The 22,110-nt window shown below is 34.5% G+C and overlaps 2 protein-coding genes and 1 pseudogene across 2 annotated transcripts; 1 reads left to right on the forward strand and 2 right to left on the reverse strand.

Annotated features, from left to right (window-relative positions):
* Positions 1-1,748: 1,748 nt before the first annotated feature.
* LOC120081244 lies at positions 1,749-7,940 on the reverse strand (annotated as a pseudogene).
* Positions 7,941-14,048: 6,108 nt separating this feature from the next.
* LOC120081713 (homeobox-leucine zipper protein ATHB-54) lies at positions 14,049-15,965 on the forward strand. Its single transcript, XM_039036804.1, has 2 exons — positions 14,049-14,762; positions 15,488-15,965. The coding sequence occupies exons 1-2, from the start codon at positions 14,385-14,387 to the stop codon at positions 15,872-15,874; spliced, it is 765 nt and encodes a 254-aa protein (XP_038892732.1). The 5' UTR covers positions 14,049-14,384; the 3' UTR covers positions 15,875-15,965.
* A 3,245-nt stretch (positions 15,966-19,210) lies between these two features.
* LOC120082205 lies at positions 19,211-21,623 on the reverse strand. Its single transcript, XM_039037481.1, has 2 exons — positions 20,504-21,623; positions 19,211-19,918 (listed from the first exon to the last, which is right to left on the reverse strand). The coding sequence occupies exons 1-2, from the start codon at positions 21,034-21,036 to the stop codon at positions 19,510-19,512; spliced, it is 942 nt and encodes a 313-aa protein (XP_038893409.1). The 5' UTR covers positions 21,037-21,623; the 3' UTR covers positions 19,211-19,509.
* Positions 21,624-22,110: the final 487 nt, after the last annotated feature.

Genomic DNA, 22,110 nt, shown 5'->3' on the forward strand with positions numbered 1-22,110 from the left:
TAGTTTCTGTACAAAGTCTATTATATCATCAATACACTGTTTCTTTTTATATAAATAAAGTGTTTATTTATAAAAATTGTGTTAGTATTTGTTTTGCAAGCTTAAAGAGTAATTATATGTGCTAAGGCCGTTAGCATCTAAAGCACTTCTAAATACTAAAATGTTCAAAACTACAAGAACTCAACATAAAAGACAAAAGATTTCTCTTAGAGAAAATGTTCATCTTTGGCATCTAAGATTAGGTCATATAAATCTTAATAGGATTGACAGGTTGGTTAAGAGTGCACTTCAAAGCGAGTTAAAAGAAAACTTTTTAGCTGTTTGTGAGTCATGCCTTGAAGGAAAAATGATAAACAGACCTTTTTACTGGAAAAGGATATAGAGTCAAAGAGTCCTTAGAACTTGTACATTTAGACTTATGTGGTTCTATAAATGTTAAGGAAAGAGGAGGGTTTGAATATTTCATAGATGATTATTCAAGATATAGGTATCTTTACCTAATGCAACACAAGTTTGAAACTCTTGAAAAATTCAAGGAGTATAAGGCTGAAGTTGAGAATTCATCAGGTAAAACTATTAAAACACTTTGATCAGATTGAGGTGGAGAGTTTATGGATTTAAAATTCTAGAATTATATGATAGAACATGGAATCACATCCCAACTCTCAGCGCCTGGTACACCTCAGCAAAACGGTGTATCATAAAGGAGAAATAGAACCTTGTTAGACATGGTTCAATCTATGATGAGTTATGCTTAGTTACCTGATTCGTCTTAGGGTTATGCAGTAATGACTGTAGTTCATATTTTGAACAATGTTCCATCCAAAAGCATTTTTGACACTCCTTTAGAATTATGGAGAGGTCATAAAGGTAATTTATAACATTTCAGAATTTTGGGTTGTCCAGCACACGTGCTTGAGGCAAATCCAAAGAAATTGGAACCTTGTTCAAAATTATGCCTATTTGTAGGCTATCCTAAGGAAACGAGAGGTGGTTTCTTCTATGATCCTAAAAAAATAAAGTATTTGTGTTGACAAAGAATATATTTTTTAAAGAGGACCACATCAAGGAGCATAAACCGCACAGTAAAATCGTGTTGAATGAGCTTTCCAGTAAAACTAAACTTCAACAAGAGTTGTTGAAGAGGTTAGTACATCAACAAAAGTTATTGATGTTGATTCATCTAGTTAAGCACATCCACTTCAACGATTGAGGATGCCTCAACATAGTGGGAAGGTTCTAAATCCACCTACTCGTTACAGAAGCTCTAACCATCATATCAAATGACGACATTGAGGATCCATTTACCTATAACCAGGCAATGAATGATGTGGACCGAGATGAATGGGTTAAGACCATGGATCTCGAAATAGAGTCTATGTACTTCTATTCGGTCTGAAATCTTATAAATCAACTTGATGAGGTAAAACCTATAGGTTGCAAACTATCTCACTTGTTTTCATGATTAATCCATCATTAAACAAGGTTAAGAGCAAATGATTTGCAAGCTTAATCGATCCATTTATGGATTGAAACAAGTATCTCGATCTTTGAAATATAAGATTTGATATTACGATCAAGTTTTATGGCTTTAACCAAAATGTTGATGAACATTGTGTCTACAAGAAGATCATCAATAGTTCACTAACTTTCTTCGTGTTATATCTGGATGATATCCTACTCATTGGGAATGATGTAGATCTACAAAGATGTGGACCTACATCATTGAGTCGAAATATGAACGATCTTCATTGATGAATCGAATAGGCATTGAGCAAAGCTCCCCAAGCACCCGCATGTGGCTTAAAAGGCTTGGTGGTGATGAAGTTTAGAGACTCATCTATTCACCCTTTTCGACCATAGTGCTTGAGGTGCGGTTCAATGCCATGGTCTCTTTTCATTGAGTTGAAATGTGAACGACTTTCGTCGATGAATCCAACCACACTACCACATCTAAGAACAGGAATGAATGTGATTTCATTAGGGTTAATTCCTTCTCATTTTATAAAGTAAAAACAATTTAAGACACCTCTAGCCATAACCATTTATGGCAAGTCCACCTTTGGCACTACTTCAGCTATAAACATTCTTTTCATTCATTTGCCAAAATACCACCATGGCCTTATCAACACTTTCACATTTGAAATACATATCAACAAGTATAGTACCCAGATTGACAGTCATCTGAATCTTGTTCCATTCTATATAAGCATGTGTCACAATCGTACTTTCAAAAGCTTCCCTTAACGATTGTGCGACACTTGTTTCTGCTCACAAACAAGCCAACCAATTCAAATACGAAACGTCGATGACACACCGGGTGCCTCTCGCAACCTCCATCCTCGTTTTAGGGAAAAAGATTTTAGAAAACAGGTTTGGAGAAAAAGGTTTTCGCAAGAATATTTGAATGTATGAATAGAGAAGAGAAAGATTATAGTAGGTTAGAAAGCAATGAGGAACAACAACGGCTTTATAATATACTACACTGGGTATGGGGAAGTGATGGTTAGTCTTATCCCCATATAGTGCATTCTGAACAAAAAGCCAACTGATACCCTTGCATATGCAAAAGGGCGAGCGGTCTCTTACAATAAAAGTACAAGGAAAGAAAACTAACTTAACTAATGAAATACATAACATGCGAGCGGCCTCTTACAATAAAAGTACAAGGAAAGAAAACTAACTTAACTAATGAAATACATAACATGAAAGCATGATAAAAAGGGGTTGGATTGGGCATGCGACCATGGGCAACAGGTGTTGGACAAGCATGACCATGACATTCTCCCCCACGTATTTGAAAAACAATTGGGCAGTCATCACAATTGTACACATCTTTGGCATTGGGATAAATGTGGCATATTTTGAGAATCGATCAATGATAACAAGGATCGATTCAAACTCTCCAACTTTGGGTAAGTGGGTGATGAAGTCGAGGGACACACTCTCTCACAGTCTAAAAGGCACAAGTAGGGGCTCCAGCAGACCCGCTAATTTCGCCCTTTTGACTTTATCTTATTGGCAGAGAAAGAAAGTCTTGGTAAATTGCATGACATCGTCTCGAAGGCTCGACCAATAGTAACCATGTTTTAATAGCGCATACGTTCTCTGCCAACCATTATGTCCTGCCCATGGTGTGTCGTGTTACTCTTTCATTAGCGATCTTCGTAGCTCCCGATCGGGGAATGTAGAGGTAGTTTCCCTTAGTGTATAGTAGGTCATCTTCAACCCAAAACTGGTGTGTCTTCTCTTCTTTGGCCAACTGCATAATGGCTTGAATCGATGTATCATTTTCCAAGTGTGCTTTGATAGTTTCACGCACTGTTCCACTCAACGTACTTGCTTTCAGATGCGCGAGCATACCCAGGGCCGCATGCTCACTCTTTCGGCTAAGGGCGTCAACCGCTTGATTGCTTTTCCCCAGTCTATGTTCAAACTGGAAATCAAATTCTGCCAAAGACACCTGCCATCGTGCCTGCTTTGACGATAATTTCGGCTGATTAAAAAAGTGGCAAATGGAGCTATTATCTATTTTGACCACGAATTTGGCCTCTAAGAGATACTGTCTTCAGGCCCTCAGGCAATGAACTACTGCCAACATCTCTTTCTCGGAGGCTGCATACCTTCGCTCCGCCTCATTTAGTTTTCTACTCTCATACGCGATGAGGTGTTCGTCTTGAAGAAGAACACCACCCAACGTAAAGTCAAAAGCATCTATCTCAACTTCAAAAGGTTTGGACATGTTGGAAATCCCGAGGACCGATCCTTCAATCATCACTTTCTTCAAGCCCTCGAAGGCGGCTTGACATTCAAGAGTCCAACTCCAATGATTATCTTTCTTTAACAACCCGGTCAATGGTCCTACTCTTTTGGAGAATCCTTCTACGAACCGCCTATAGTAATTGTCTTAACTCCAGGAGTCACGGACGTGGGCACCTTCCAATCTCTGATAGTAGAAACCTTACCCTCTTCCATGCCTATTCGACCACATTCAATCACGTGGCCAAGGAAATTTATGCGCTCGTGAGCAAAGAAGCACTTCTCTCTATTTACGTATAGCTGGTTCTTTCTCAATTTTTCGAAGACTAGTTGGAGATGGTATCGATGATCTTCCATTGAGGTACTGTAGACCACGATATCGTCCAGATATACTACGACAAATTTGTCGAGGTATTCATGAAACACCTGATTCATCAGTGTATAGAAAGTTACCGGAGCATTGGTGAGGCCAAACGGCATCACGAGAAATTCGAAGGCCCCATACCTCGTAACGCAGGTCGTCTTTGGTTCGTCTCCTTCAACAATTCGAACCTGATAGTACCCCAACCATAAGTCCATCGAGAAATATCTAACGCCGTGAAGCCGATCAAATAAGTTTGTGATGATGGAAAGGGGGTACTTGTTACAAACAATGAACTTGTTCAAAGCTCGATAGTCAATGCATAGCCGAAGGCTTCCATCTTTCTTCTTTTGAAACAACACTGGAGCCCCATAAGGGGCTTTTGCTGGTCTAATAAACCCTGTATCCAACAGCTCGTCTAACTGCTTTCGGAGTTCGGCTAACTCTAGTGGGACCATACGACATGCATTCTTGGCGAGCGGCTTCACCCCTAGTAGTAGCTCGATTTCATGGTCATTTCCCCTCTATAGAGGCAAAGATTTGTGCAAACTATCGGGCGTAACATCACAATCCTCTTCTAGGACACACAGGATGTCTCTGGGGACTTTCTCTTCTACAGTCTCGATTGATTCAATCGGAATGGCCTTGAACATGGGTTCATCGTGGGCAAGGCCTCTTTTCGGTTGGAGGGTTGAGATCATTCTTGCACCATTCGGCTGTTTAATACTGGTTTGAACTATGGTAGGCATAGATTCAGCAATTACTAGGCACTTGGCGAGGGGCATTGGTATAACTTTGTGTTCGAGTAAAAATTCCATCCCCAACACTATGCCAAAATCGTCCATCTTAACAATTACAAAGTCAACGAGGCCTTTCCAGTCCCATAACTTCACTGGCATTCTCTTCGCTATTATCGTAATAGGCAAGGCCGCAGAGTTCATGAATTTCATCTTCCCTGCGTCTCTTCCCAGGTTAAGTTCAGACGACGGGCCTCTGTTTCAGTCATGAAGTTGTGGGTTGCCCTAGAGTCGACCATGGTGCTCTTAGCCAATCTCTGGTTAACCTAAGCATCCACATACATGAGTTCTCTCTCCAACGGCTTCTTCATCTCTCTCATCTTCTTTTGGAGTGCATACAAGAATTTCAATGGCCCCATCCTGGGATTTTCACTCTCTATGGCCGACTTAATTTTAGCTTCGCCTTTCTCAGCCTAGTCTTTTGAGCTTATAGCCAACGTGGTTTGGAAGGCATTAAAAGAAGTTCGATTCGAACATTCGCCCGCTCTGTGTGGTCCTCTACATATGAAGCAGGAAAGTGGACAATTGTAGCTCTTATACTGTTGTGGCGGCCCTCACCAATTGTTCCCTGATCTCGGTTGGAAAGGCTTACAGTCCCCCCCTTCCCCGGTGTTCTTATCTCCTCTCCCAGGTCTGGGAGGGCTTGAACGACTATTTTTATTCACACCATTTGAAAAAGTTGGCTGCTTCCTCGCATCTTGAGAGTCTGTGCTAAGGTCATATGATCGTTCCGCTACCGCATAGGCAAAAGAGAGGTCTTGTACTCTCTGTTCATACAGCTTCGACTTTGCCCATGGTTTCAACCCTTCGACAAAACAGAAAACTTTGTCTTTCTCAGACATTTCATGTATGTCTAACATAAGTCCCGCAAATTGCTTCACATAATCTCGGATGTTGCCCGTATGTCTCAACTCTCAGAGTTTTCGTCGGGCTAAAATCTCAACATTCTCAGGAAAGAACTGCGAACGAAGTTCTTGTTTCAATTTATCCTAGGTATCTATCATACAACGCCCTTCTTGCATGCCCACAAATCGTGATCTCCACCACAGTTTTGCATCCTCATTTAGATGCATGTTCGCTAGCGAGACTTTTGACTCCTTTGTCACGGTGTTCATCGCCTTGAAATATTGCTCAAGGTCGAAGATAAAGTTCTCTATAGCCTTCGCCTCCCACACCCTACAGAAGGGTTTTGGTTCCAGAATCTTTATCCTGCTCACTTGAATTACTCCCTCAAATAGGGCCTGGTTTCCTACAGCTCAGATGGTGAGATTCACTCTCGCAGTCACATCCACAATCTCGGCTTTGAAGATGTTAAAGGCCGATAAAAAATCTTTTGATAGATCAGTTACCATCTAAATTATTGCTTTCTGGGAGTCGTCCAACTCTTCAACGTACTCCTCTATGTGGGCAACAGAGCCCGTTGAGCTATCCCCACACTCAAAACTGCCGGATCGTGTAGCTTTTGTCTGTAGGGTCTCCACCCTCATCATCTGTTCTCTGATGGGTAACCCGTCTAAGTGGCCAACTAGCGCATCAATTCTATCGACTTTCTCGGCAACTTCTTGCAATCGAGTTTCCAAGAAACGAATACTATCAGGGACTTCCCTCAAGTAGAGCATTTTTTCTTCCATCTCTACTAGCCTGTCCACATGGGACTTGTTCAAGTTCTTTGTTGCCGACATGTTTACTGAATTTTCCTCCTGTGAGCTGACTTGGCTATGATACTAACTGTCACAATCGCACTTTCGAAAGCTTCCCTTAGTGATTGTGCGGCACTTGTTTCCACTCACAAACAAGTCAGCCAATTCAAATACAGAACGCCAATGACACATCGGGTGCCTCTCGCAACCTCCATCTTTGTTTTAGGGAAAACATTTTTAGAAAATGGGTTTGGAGAAAAAGGTTTTCGCAAGCATTTTTGAATGTATGAATAGAGAAGAGAGAGATTGTAGTAGGCTAGAAAGTAATGAGCAACAACAACGGCTTTATAACATAGTAATCTAGGTATGGGGAAGTGATGGTTAGTCTTATCCTCATATAGTGCATTTTGAACAAAAAGCCAATTAGCACCCTTGCATATGCAAAAAGGCGAGCAGTCACTTACAACAAAAGTACAAGGAAAGCAAACTAACTTAACTAATGAAATACATAGCATGAAAGCATGATAAAAGGGGGTCAGATTGGGCATGCGGCCACGTGTAACAGGCCCTGGACAAGCATGACCGTGACACACGTGCCCATCTTCCTTGGTCTAGTGCACCCAAGTGAGTGCAGGATGTTAAAACCAAAACCATATACACCTCATTAACCTTGAAACCATCCATTTGCATAAGCTAACAGATTCAAAGTTTCCCTTGATTGCCCCCTTTGTGCATAACCAGCAATCATAAAATTCTATGACATAGAATCCCTCTGAGGCATTACGAACAGGTCTCGTGCAAAATTAGTATCACCGCGTTTGGCGCAAGCACTCACCATAGCCGTCAGACAGATTATATCTAGCTCCTAAACTAATTAAAACACACGATAACATGAACTCAAACAACCCATTTTAGCATACATAAAGATTAACCCACTTTGAGCATGTGGGTCAAATTCAAAACCATGGTGATAGGTGCACCATAAATAGTTGGACCCACTTCACAACCAGACAATTAGGCGCAAGTTCGAACTAGAAAATTGAAAGTGTAATTGTCTGGTAACATAACATCATTGGATTGGAGAAATTTGTTGTAAAACTGGGAGCTTTTGTGTGGGGTCAAGCTTTTGGAATAGGCTCTGATCATGGAGTTTAAGGCAAATAAGGTTGGGTCGGCACATTGGTCCAAAATTTGATTAGAATACAATAGATTGGTGGGGTATTTTAGGGCAATGGATGCAACAAATTGACTTAAAAGTTGCCCATCATTCGAAAGGTCATTAATGAGCAATTGGGTGTGGATTTGTTTGAGATCTTTGAGCATGATAAAGGAATCGATCAAAGCAATTGTTGGGTGCTTTACTACGTTCCGTAAGCTGCTCATAAGTACTAATCAAAGTAGGAATAGTCCAAATGCAGCAATCACAACCATCTGATATATCTTTTTTGACTGTGTGGAGCAAAGCGAGAACAAAACCGAAAAAACCAATGGTTTGGGAGAGAAATGCTTTGTTTTAATGGCAGGGAGCAAATCATAATTGTGCCCACCGACCAATAGGCCTTTCCTTGGCCAAATGAAAATTAGCCCTAAATTTAAAAATAATGGAATTTTATTCTTCAACATCATATAAAATTAACACTTTAAGATTTCTTACTATAAGAAAAGCGAATTAAGAAGATTAGAAGGAGCCAGAAGCGAGAAGCGAGAAGATTTAGGACCATTGAAAAGCAAATTGAGAAGGGGATAGAAAGAGCTAGAGCAAAAATCTTGACGTGTGCATTCTTGGGTAAAAACAGTAATTTCACATGATGTTGATGCAAACAAAAGACCACAATTCATTAATTTTTAAACCTTGGGCTAATTTTTATCTTTAAGGTCCATCTATATAAAAATCTCATATTTTTCCGTTTTACAAAAAGACACATTTTTTCAAACAATATATGGAGTGGGGAATCAAATATCTTACTCGAAGTTGATAATTCTAAGAAAATTTCTATCCTTATTTGTAGTACTATAAACTTTTTTCATTATACATTATGTCATTTTAGCTCAGGTTAGTTTAGGAAAAGACATGTTTGTCCCATAAAATATAGTATCTAATTATTTTTCTATCAATTTTGTGGATTTAGTTGTCAATTTCAACATTATTCAACTGATTTTTACAAATTGCTAAACTAAGAAAAATTAATGTAGTTTAAATTGTAACTGTATTGTTGTACAATGATGATGGCAATGAGATATCTAGTCTCTAGGAAGCCCTCGCCCTTTCCGGAGTTCATGTTTACTTTATACTCTAATATGAAAGTAGTCCGGCGGAACACAAACTCCGGAAAGGGCGCCGGAAAGAGCGAGGGCTTCCTAACCCTAGTTCACATCCCTTGTATGGAAGAGAAATTCAAGGGAAGAAATACATGTCAATTGTCGTTGAGCTAAATTAACTTTGGCTAAAATTATAATTGTTTAGGCCTCGTTTTTCAACTATTTTGTTTTTTGTTTTTGTTTTTGAAAATTAAACCTATGGACACTACTTCTATCTCTAAATTTTTTCATTTATTATCTACTTTTTATCAATGGTTTAAAAAACCAAGCCGAATTTTAAGAACTAAAAAAAAAAGCTTTCAAAGAGTTGTTTTTGTTTTTTGAATTTGGATAAGAATTCAACCATTGTACTTTAGAAAGATGCAAAATTATTGTAAAAATTGTGGAAGAAATAGACTTAATTTTCAAAAACAAAAACAAAAAACTAAAATCTCGTTTGATAACTATTTAGTTTTTTGTTCTTGTTTTTTTAAAATTAAGCTTATTTCATTTACATTTCTTACAACAATAGCTGAATTGTTAACCAAATTTAAAAAACAAAAAAAAAAATTGAAAGCTACTTTTTTTAGTTCTTAAAATTTGATTTGGTTTTTTAAACCATTGGTGAAAAGTAAATAATAATGGAAGAAATTTGAAGGTGGAAGTAGTGCCTATAAACTTAATTTTTAAAACAAAAATAAAAAACAAAATAGTTATAAAGCAAAATCTAAATGGTTACTAAACGAGAACTTATTTGTTAAGTTTTAATGCATTATATAATGATTTAATTTTTGTAGTTTAAAATTTCTTAGCTTCAAGAGTGAAAGGTTTGTAAGATTTAATGGGGTTTGGTTAAGCATTTTAGATTATTAAATTGCTGAGCACTAAACATGTTTTTTCTTTAAATAATAAGATAATAATATGTTCTCCATTTCAGATTATTATAATATTACTGTATAAATGGAGGAGAAGAATTCAATTTAGATTCAAACCTCCGTTATTTTAGTCAATAATCAATTATATTATATTTGGATTATCCTAATACAATTCATACTTTAGACCATAAATTTTAATTGATTTTGTCATTTTAGAAGGTTTTTTTTTCTCGAAATTAGAAAAATATACATATATTACAAAAAGTAGTTTAACAGTGAAAATTATTTGTAATATAAAAAAAATATAAAGAAATATTGATATATATTTTTAACTTGCTTCAAATTAATTTTGAAACTGAAATTTATTAGTATAACTCAATTAAACATCAGACATCTTAGAAATAGATTTCTAAACTAGAAAAATTAATCAGAATTAATTTTTTCTTTTAATACAATTTAGGTAGGAAAATTCGAACCACGAGTTTCTAGCACACTCGAATGTTTATTGAGTTATTCTCGATTTGACGATCCAAGTTGACTTAAACACTATTTTTATTCATTATTATGTATACATGATATTTTATCATACTAAAAGAGTACATATAAAGTAAAACAAAAATCAAAACAACAAATGTAAGAATAATCAACACTCCTAACAATATGAGATCTTCCTTTCCTTTATGGATTTATGGAATATTCTTTTGATTTTCTTTGTACTTTTCCTCTAATGCTATGAAAAGTTTGAAGTGGTAGCCCTATCTTACAATAACTCATTATAATGAAAGGTCTATAGTTAAGTTCTTTTTTATATTTTCTTGGTTTGTCTTTCATCAAATTAAAAATACAAATCAAATCAATTATTTATTTTTTTGAAAAAAACAAATCAAATCAAATTGAAGATAACATAACACGCTTGATAATTTATATGGCCTTCCTCTATTTAATTTCAAGTTGAAATTTTAAAATCAATAAAAATCAAGTTATTGATTTGACAAAAATCCTCTCCTACCACAATGCTTGCTTTCTTAATGCACCCTTCCTTCGTACGAACACCAAAATATTAAGGATGAAATTCATGTTTCTTTTCTCCTGAATTCTATATTATGATTTTCATATTATTTAAGGAAACACTTAATTTTTAATCAAATTTTTTTAAAAAAATTGAAAACTATGCCTCGTTTAATAATCATTTAGGCTCCGATTGGTAATTATTTTGTTTTTTATTTTTGTTTTTGAAAATTAAGCTTATGGACATTACTTCTACCTCCAAATTTTTTCATTTGTTAACTACTCTTCACCAATGTTTTAAAAACCCAAACCAAAATTTAAGAACTAAAAAAAATAACTTTCAAAATGTTTTTGTTTTTGGAATTTGACTAAGAATTCAACTACTATACTAAAGAAATATGCAAATCATTGTAAGAAACGTGAATGAAATATGCTTAATTTTCAAAAACAAAAATAAAAAACCAAATAGTTACCAAACGAGGCATTAGTTTTGACTTTTTGTTTTTGAAAATTATGTCTATAAACATTACTTCCACCTCTAAATATCTTCATTTGTTATTCCTTTTTCTCAAATGGTTTAAAAGATCAAGCCAAATTTTGAAAACTAAAACAATTGTTTTTGGAATTTGGCTATGAACTCAACTATTGTACTTAAGAAATATACAAATTATTATAAGAAATGAAGAGGAAATAAACTTCATTTTCAAAAACCAAAAATAAAAAACAAAATGGTTATCAAACGAAGCCTACGTTTTCTTAGTTTTCAAATTTTGGTCTGGTTTGTGAAAACATTAGTGGAAAGTGAATAATAAAACAAAGAAATTTATAGGTTAAAGTAGTAGTTTTAAGCTAGATTTTAAAAAACTAAACAATTTCTAAACGGGGTTTAAGAATTTGTTTGATAGGCAACTTGAAAACATAAATTTGAAATAAGAAATTGAATGAAAACAAAGTCTATTTCTTTAGACACGTGTTTGGTAGTAGATATAAAGGTTAGATTTCAATTTAAATAATTATTTTTTATACTATATTATAATCATGAGACTAGTTGCAATTACCACTAAGGTTAATACAAACTTGTTAATTAAATAATGAATATACTTTATATTAAGGTTTTTGTATAATTACTAATTACTTTGTAATATTATATAATTTATATGGTTGTTTTGAAATCTAGAAAAATGATTCAACTTATTTATAAATATAATAAAATGTTATTATCAATCTGTGCTAGGCAAATTTTTCATTGATAGAAATTGACGTTTTGGTATATTTGAAAATATTTCCGAGACTTATGTTCATTTAAAACAATTAGCCTAATTTATAATACATATTTTAATTTAACAAAAATCAGTTGAGTTTATTAAATAAAATACTATACTTAATCTTTTTAAATATAATTCTATGTTTTAAAATTTTAAATTCAAAATCGAGATATATTGAAAATATAAAAATGTTGTTTTTCATAATGTGCATTATTTAATTAGATCACAAAATTTTTTTTAAAAAATTTTCAAAAGAAAAATTCAGATGGATGAATACATAAAACATAATCTAGATTGTTTACCAAAACCGGTCCTAAATTTCTCCAACTTTTATACTACAATTTTACACTAAAAAAACTTATTATAATTTTGTATCTATTGTTGAATTAGGCTCTATAATTCTAATTTCTAACATAATTAACATACTAAACTCTATGAAGAAGAGAGAAAAAAAAAGTAGTCTTTAATAGAAGAAGCAAGTTTATACATTTTGGTGATAGTTGTTTCGCACTCAATCAAGATCGGTCAAGAAGAAAAAGCAAAAGTAATATGGAAAGTAGTTGTTTTGCTTTTCTTTTTCCTTTTCTTTTGATGTTAACATAAAGTTAGCCAATATTCCACAATCTTTAGTGATTTAAAATCAAAGGCAGTGGGATGGTATAACACAAAGTCACAGTCTTTTTTTCGCTTCCACAGTGTAAATCAAATTTTTTGCAACAAATTTCTAGACTCTTGTAAAAGAGATTGGCTCTGTTCTATAAAGCCATTGAAAAATACTTTTTTAAAAATTAGGTGGCCCTTGTGCTATATAATTTGGCTCCATCCATCAAGTTTTTAGACATCATGTAATGCAGTCCATTCTTGGGAGCAAGTAAAAGATAGCCTTTGGGCCCATTGTTTTGTGATTGCTGCTTTAACAGTTCATATATTATTAATGAACTGCCACTTAATGTCAATGGGAGGGACCAAGGCCAGCATTCATGATAAGATATCAAAATCATATGATTGAAGTGTAGGGATAGTATAAATAGCCAAAGCACTCTTAAAGAAAAAAAAATGGAGGTTAAATTACGAATTTAATCTCTAGATTTTGATAGTTAGATGGATTTCATCTTAAAATTTAAGATTTAAGATTTTCAAGTATGTTCTAGACTTTAAGTTACAATGATTTAATATTGTTGTGAGAATACAACTTATACTCTATGTCAACTTGATAAGGACAAGAATCTGGTATCTGAAAAATATAATACGATTGTAGAAATTGTAGAAATGTCTATTAAAAAAGTTTGGTCCTTGAATTTTTGAAGTTGTCTTTATTTAAATGTTAAAGAATCCATTACATGTATTTAAATTTTATTTAATAGGTTTTGAACTTTAAAGTGTTCAATATTTTAATTCCAAATTTTCGAAGTTGTCTATAATTTAAATTTTGTATCTAATGTAGTCTTAACTTATTCTACATTTTCTAAGTCTCACATATGTAATAGGTTTAAAAATGATTTTTTTTAAAAAAATACATATATAAATCTTTTAAAGTTTAGGTATCTATTATATTAGACATAATCTAAAAGTCTCATCAACGACATACTTAAAAAGAAATGGGATAAACTCGTAATTTGAAGGCTAAATTATAGAAAATTTCCCTAAACATTGACTCTTGTTTTTCAAAAATACCTTTATGCCTTAAAAGTTGCAATATTACCCAAAAATTTTTATAAATGTTTCAAAACTATACTTAAAATAGAAATTCTTTATAATTTTAGATATAAACCAAAACATGAAATGATGTGATAATGATCTAAAATAATATGGCGATCCAAATTTTCATCCTAGATCACTACCACACCGATCAGGTGTCAGTTTTTGTAAGAAGTATTTAAAAAATCCATACTACAATGATAATTTTGAATAGTTAATAGAAGTTGAAAAGATAATATTGAAACTTATATGTATATTTTTTTAGGTTACTTTTGTAATTTAACCTAATTTGAATCTTATATAATTTTTCTCGCATTCTTTTGGTGTAATTTTAACACGAGGGGCATTGTTTTCTTGTAGACAGCAAAAATTCAAATATCTCTCTCCTCTTCTCTCTGCCCGTCTATGTCTATAAGCAAGCCAACTCACCAAACTTCTGCAACTTAGCTTTTTCCTCCATCTTTGTCCTTATGTTTTTGCAACACTTGTTTATATAATTTGCATGAGTTGATGAGTGTGATCTCTCTCTCTCCATCCCTAAAACTTTCCACATTATCATACCAATCCACACACATTCCTTCATTTCAGACCTCCATTTTTCTCACTTGTTCAACCAAAAAAAAGCTAAAAGCTTGGACTTTTTAGCCTCATTTCAGAATCCCAAATGTACCCGTTTCCCAATTATGGATTCTGAAACAACCCATTTTCTACCAAAAGCTGAAGCTTCTTCTCTCCCCTGTTTTTTGGTGTCTGATTTTTGCTCTTCCATGAAAGGAGAAGGAAACCAAGGTGGAAAGAAAAGAAGGCTCACAGTGGATCAAGTTCGGTTGCTTGAGAAGAATTTTAATGATGAGATCAAGCTTGAACATGAGAGGAAAGTTCAAATTGCTGAGGAGATTGGTTTGCGGCCTCGTCAAGTTGCAGTTTGGTTTCAGAATCGAAGAGCTCGATCCAAAACCAAAAGAATTGAGAGTGATTATGAATCTTTGAGTGTTGAATATGATAAGCTTAAGAATGATTTTGACAGTCTTCTCAAGGTGAATCAAGAACTGAAAGCAGAGGTATGGACTCTGTTTATGCATTTAAAACTTCAGATCTGTTTAGATTTTATCTTCATTGTCGTTTAGTTTCAGTCCCATTCTCATTCATTATCCACTTTGTGTTTGCATTCCAAAACTTAGAGGTAGGTTTATTAGTGATTTTGAAATTTTCCAAATTTCACTTTAATGATTCAAAATCAACTTAATGTTTTATTTTACACTTTTCGCGTTTTTGATACCATCATCATTGATTTTAAACGATTAAAGGTATATTAAGAAGTGAATTTCAACATTGTCACTCCCGACAATATACGACTAAAAGTACATTAGGATGTATTTTACTCAAAGACAACTTTTATCAAAAGTCATCTCAAACTTACTTCAAAACGATTTCTACTGAGTGGATCAACTTAGAGAAAATGTGTTCCATTTTGAAAGCACTTTTATCAAAATCATCTCAAACTCACTTTAAGATGTTTTCTACTAGGTGGATCAACTTAGAGAAAATGTGTTCCATTTTAAAACCACTTTTATCAAAAGTCATCTCAAACTTACTTTAACGACGTTCTCTAAGATGTGGATCAACCCAGAGAAAATGTATCACATTATAAAACCACTTTTATCAAAAGTCATCTCAATCTCACTTTACAACGTTTTCTACTAGCGGGATCAACTCCGAAAAAATGTGTTCCACTTAAAACCATTTTTATTAAAAGTCATCTCAAACTCACATGGCTTTCTACTAGGTTGATCAACTAAGAGATAAATGGGCTGCTAGTGAGAAGAAGAAGAATTCTTTTGAACCAGTTGAAGTTGAAGCCATGGATTCATCAGTCACAGAACTTGGAAAAGCAAATACAAAGACAATGGCTGAAATTTTGTACAAGGTGCAATTAGGGTCATACAGACAGGAAGAAGGTAGCCTAAGTTCAAGCAAAAGTGATGGTTTTTATTCTGAGAGCCCCACCAGGGAAAACCAATCAAAGTCAGGCAATTTCTTGCAAGAAGAAGAAGATGAATTAGGCTACTTAGGGAAACTAGAAGATGAACTTTCTGCCAATGAGCTCATGGATTCCTTTAATATTCTTAGTAATGCAGTTGAAAATCAATCTCTCTGCTTCTGGTCTTATTGATATGAAGTATAATTCTCAGTAAAATGTTTTGGTGTACTGATGATTAGTAATAAATGAGTGCAAGTGATGAATATCACTTCATTTACTGTCATTTTGAGTGATTATTCTAAATTCTTTCCACTTCAAAACGAGCAAAAGAGATCCCTTTTGACAAAGAAATAACATAGAAAATCTTCTGCAAGTAAACAGAAGAAAAAAGTAAACATTTACACAAAGCATATCATACTGCAAAAAGCAGATGAAAAGGGAAAAAAAGTTAATACTTTGGCAAAACCCAAGATCGATAAACAGTTAAAGAACCCAACTTTCTGATTCGAATGAAATATATGAACAGGTTATATTTTCAATACAAAAATTACACATATAAGAAGTGACAAGTGACAGTATAACTAAAGAGTTTATATAGCGCACTTCACTTAATCTTCGGATTAAAATTGTAAATAATGCAAGTGTTAAAGTAAATTAGAATCTATTCCTAATTAGTATTATCCTTTATAGTATTTTTCATTGGTTTCTTTCCTTTTTGGGTTCATTGTTGATTTAAGAGTAACTTAAATACGAATACAACTTAGATTTCAAGGCATTTCAACAGATTTTTCAATGTTATTTCATGTGAAGGTATGTTAAGAATCGACAATAAAAAATAAACAGAAAATGTAAACATTAAAAATCATCGTAAAGATTTACGTGGTTTACTAACGGCGTGTTAGCTAGTCCATAGTTCAGAAGCAAATAATTTTATTAGAGAGAAATATTCATAATACAAAATAGCAATCATACACAGAATTTCAAATGCAATCATACATCCAAGACCTTACGAAATGTTTTCACTAATTAATGAGCTTAATGTATCACGTTGCAAGTGAAAATGTCAAAATTTGCAGGTAAAAAGTCTAATTTGTGAATGGCCCCAGATGTCAAAAGCTTTTGAACAAGCCAAAATGACTTTTGGGGCATCTCCCATTGCTTGTTCATGGACACTGACAGCTCCCACCTTCCATTATTGATATGTTTGAGTTTGATATTAACCTTTTTGTCTCAGCAATGAACTTCCAAAGCAGTTCCTTAATCTGATTGAAGGAGCCATCACCGTCCATGAAAGAAAAGGTTAAGGGAAAAAAAATCTCTTTTTGTGGACAATGGCAGCTCAGACTCTTATGGTCTATATTCGGTCACGTCCTTCTCTTACCGAAATTTGTTCTTAAAATTCGTGTAGAGATCATTTCAGTGACGTAACAATTGCTTGAGCCATTCATTTGGGGGGTTTTAAAAGATTGGTGTTTTTTCTGCTAAAGAAACAGGAACATATTGACTGAAAGCTTTTATTTTATTTTATTTTGTTTTGTTTAAAGAAATTGAGTTATTATTTGATTAAGAAATTGTGCACGTGCGAGTAATTGGAGACACCTGGCAAGGATGGGATTTGAAGATCTTTACTGTTGGAATGGAGGCGGTAGAATTTGGCACATGTTATTTAGTAGTTTTGTCCATCGCAATCAGTTGGTAATGATGTTGTCGAACTTTTTTATGATTTGGTTTTTAATTTGTGAATAAATGCATATAAAGATTAATTAAAATGTTTTTTTTTTAAAATAATACAAATTTGTCACGTAGCAAATTATGATTAAATAATTTGGTGAGTTGTATAAAGATAAATGCAACCTGTATTTTTCTTGCAATAGGATGGGGTTTGTGTATCAAACTGAATGTCCTGTAATTTTCTGAGAGTAATTTCAAAGAAAATACAAAAAGTTAATCTACCTAGCTGACTTTGTTTAAGAAGGTTGGTTGATGTTTAGAACATTGAAATTAGTTAGGAGGTTTTTTTAATCAAATGAAATGTTCAAGTTTGTGTGGTCTTCTCTTTTATTTTAAAAGCCTTAATTTTGTCATATTCATTTAAATTATCAGTATCAATGGTCGATTATCATTGAAGGAGTGTTATTAAATGTATTAAAGAATTCATGTGTCGATGAGAGTCCAAATAATTTATAGCAACTTGAAGGAAGAAAATAACGTATAACAACTTCAACTATATGATTAAACTATTCTACCACTGTTTTCATGATTATAGTGACTCACATTAATTCTTGAGAAAGTTTTTGCCTGTCCTAAAGACAAAAGCTAACTTCAAGAGACGGGAATTGATGCATTTGAACCTAAGGTTTTGGAGAATTTCACTAAAAATATCTAGTCCTTATCATAAAAACTTCGAGGCTTGGTGTCGAATATCTCCTAAGAAAAGGGAAATTATGAAAATACCTACCGAAAGTACCCGGTAACAAAAAATGTATGCAACATTAGAAGAGAGCAACAAGATATTTAAGAGGATTTGTGAAGAAAGCAATACCCAACTTAGAAGATTGACACTGATCAGAAAGGGCAGTGAAACCAAAAAGGAAATTCTATGGGGTCGTTTGAAGCATTGAATTGATTATTATAATCAGTAGTTATTATAATTTGAGTTATAATAGTCGGTGGGTTATAATAGTTAGTGTTTAAGATATAGACTATTTTAATTTAGGTTATGATAGTTTGTATTTTGAGTGTAGATTATTTTTACTTGGGTAGAAAATAGTAAACACTGTAACATAGAAAAAAAAATAGAGGATGAGTGACAAATAATAAATACTGTAGCAAAGAGAGTTTTAAAATAGTATTTACTATACTTAATTGTCGATTATAAATAGTTATACACACCACTATTATATTTGTTGCCCTAAACATAGAGTGGGCTATATAATAACTCACTCCACCAACTTTTAGTTGGTGTCACAAACAGCTCTATGAAATTTTAGTTTGGAGAACAAAGCACCATATCTGTACAGGCCAAAAAAAAAAAAAACCCAACCTTTATTATCTCTAAGTACAAAAACAAAAACTGGGAACAACTCAAAATAGTGGAAGATATCCTAAGGCAATGAGAATACAAACCAAATTGACACAGTATCTTTCATTTTGGAGCAGTACAAGCAATCCCATGATATGCAGCAGCAAAAAACACATGCAACAAAATGGAAGACAAGCCCAAGAATAAGATCAGAGCCACATAGTACAGACGCCAAAGAGCCAACTCGTGAGCCCATATCAACCATTGAAATATGCTTGGATTGGTGAACCCACATCAATCATTACAGAAGTAGTCAACAATCATATATTATTGCAGTTTAAGGCAAATCCATGGTGTTGGGTGGTTCAGTTTCTTGCCACTTTTGTTCCCCAACTAAAGAAATGTCTGTGCTTGTTGGCAAATCAAACCAGACCACAATATTCTAGTATGATTTTGCAATCTTTGAAGCTCAACTATATTTTGCTCCTACTGACATCTTAAGAACAAGATTCACAATTCTACACATGCAAATAACAATTATAACACCAGCATTTACACAACATTTCTCAGCTCAGTATGAAAAATGAAAGTTGTTTGCGGATGGTTTCTCTTCTGAACATGTTCACAAGACAAACTTATCTACAGTTAATCATCTCCACACGTTTAAACAGTGAGTAATCAATTGATCAGAGTTGCAACTTAAACTAACAAGTAACAAGTCTTAAGTCAAGATATTCAGACTAAGATCAGACACGACCTGGTTCATTGTCACTAGACGTAGAAATACGTAACCTTTTCTATTAATTCATTTTCTGAAAGCTTTTCTTATCAGTCGAAGAATGCTCCACATGAAAGTTGATATAATGAAAAGAATAACTCCAGTGACAATGGCCTCCTTCAGACCAAGATTCACCAACAAATTGACCAGAAGCCCTGCCACTACAACACCAAAGAAATTTGCAGAGACACCTGACCAGAATGGCATATCTAAGATGGAAGCTATTATGGCACCAGTCCAAGCTCCTGTTCCAGGGAAAGGTACGGCCACAAATAGCATTAGACCAAGCCACTGAAACTCTTCAACAGGTGCAGCTTTCTCTTTGGCCCTCTTGAATAACATATCGAGGAATTGAGAGGCAGAAGCATTCCTTCCCGCTAGGAAAGTTGCAAATTTCCTCAAATAGAGTATGATAAATGGTACAGGAACCATGTTCCTGCAGTTTGAATCCCACAATTTATTTATTTCATCTAATCAGACTTTAAGAACCACTCATGCAGAAGAGTTCGTGGTTACTAAAATTAAGATAGGAGACCAAAGAAATTCATCATTCACTAGTCCAAAAACCTTATGAACCATTTCAAAGTTCACTTCAAACATCCATCAATGTCTAAAGGACTTGGCTTATACTTCTAGATTTAGGCCTTCATTGAATCATAGGAGGATTGTGGATTGTGTCTACATGGGAACACACTGAGGTTTGAAATCTCCACATCAATGGAACTTACCATCTATTCCTCGAAAAGCATAAAGGCCCACATACAGTTTTAATACCAATAAAGCATGAGCTTGTAGTAATCTATTCTATTACTACTTGTTTATTTGAACTGAAACTTTCACCTTGTATTAAATTTAAAACATTGATGTCCATGTAAATGAAAATTACAGAAACACAAGAGGGAGTGGCAGTTGAGAAATATTGTGTTTAGTAAACCAAATGCAGATTCGTTAATCTTAAAAGATAGTATCAGATTGGGAGAACGTGTAGAATCTAAAATGAAGTTAATTTTTGAAAACTCACCCAAGTACGGATAGAACGGTTAGAGCTACAGGCTTCAGATGCAACCAGTAACCAACAGGAATGGCCCCACGGAGCTCAATTACAGGAAGCGTAGCAAGGGCAAATACTACAGCCTCAGGAGACCAGCCTGAGCTCTGCAATGCGCTGGCGATCTTTAAGCCAAAATTCGAAGCTCTGATAGAATCAGCAGCAGCTTTGGCATCCCCAGAAGCAGCAAACCAAGCAAGGGATAGAGATGCCCAAAACAGAACCAACAGCACAACTTTAACCGGCTTCTCCTCAAAAGAGGGGAGAATCTCGTCATCTTCGAGAAACCCATTTGACGAACTTCGAGTGACAGTACGAAAGATCCGAGAAGTAGAGAAAACATGTTTAAAATAATTGAAATGGCGAACATTTACACATGAACTCGACAAGTGAAGAGACTGTTTACTCTGAGTAATGGAAGGCCGATTAAGCTTGAGCGAGAAAAGGGTCTTTCTGGGCGAAAATACGGAGATTAATGGTGAAGTGAATGGTAAAGAAGTAGTCATCGGTTACCGGAAGGTGAAGAACACGAGTGGGGGTTGAATGGTTCAAGAAAATTCCTCTTCAGCTCCAGCGGGATTTAGCCGAGTCACTTCGACGGAGTGGGATTGTGGCATTGGAAATTGATTCAGAGGATGATAGTAGAATAGGGTTTAGAGGAGATTTCTCCAATGTCAATCATAGGGGTTCGAGCGGAGTTCTCGAGTCCTTACAAATTGGTATGAATCTGAAAGGGCATTGCTGATTTTAGGCAATGAAGAGTATGAATTTGGTAGAGTGAGGAGTGGGAAGAAGCGACATAAGCAACAAGAGTGGGGATTTATCGAGGTTTTGTTTGGCTTGGATAAGAAAGTTCGGAAGAGAAACAAGAACTTGATGTGATTCTTTAACAATAATCAAACTACTGACATCTTAGGTTACGGACGGTTAGTTCGGCTCACCATTACGAATTAGGTTGACTCGGTAAAAATTAAACTGAATATTTGATCCAAACTTTAAAGGTTGATGAATGACATGGTTATTTTAGCCAACTCATCCTAATGCACTTTAGTGATCACCTTCTCAAGTCAAACTTGACAACCATTTTCAATAACAACTATAACAAATACCATCTTCGATGACACACACAGTTATACTTATATAAATTGGTTTTGAAGATACTTTTGTTTTACTTTGGAGCTAAAACAGAAAACAATATCTCAAAGTGTTGTGACCTCTCGGGAAAATCGATGACTGCATCAAAGATGCACTTGCTAGTACTAGTACATCTGAGAATTCTTAATTGGCTAGTTATAAATAGACCCAGACTGTGGAACAAAGGAGCAGAACAGAATTTGATACGATGAGATAGAATGCAATAGAAACAAAGACACATGGAACGGGTTACCTACTCTTAACGGTCAAAGCGAACCCTTTCATTCTGAATTCTATCGTTTTCCAAATAGTCATATTCCTTCAAAGATACAGTTACTCTTAACTTTTCGTAAATGTTTCAGAGTAGTAGGTCATTGTCACACTCATTTTAAGTTCTATTGTTTTGTCTAAACTATAGTTACATTCTAGGTTAGAGAAATTACGAG

Source organism: Benincasa hispida, chromosome 7 (genome assembly GCF_009727055.1).
Source record: "Benincasa hispida cultivar B227 chromosome 7, ASM972705v1, whole genome shotgun sequence".
Classification (NCBI taxonomy): Eukaryota; Viridiplantae; Streptophyta; class Magnoliopsida; order Cucurbitales; family Cucurbitaceae; genus Benincasa; species Benincasa hispida.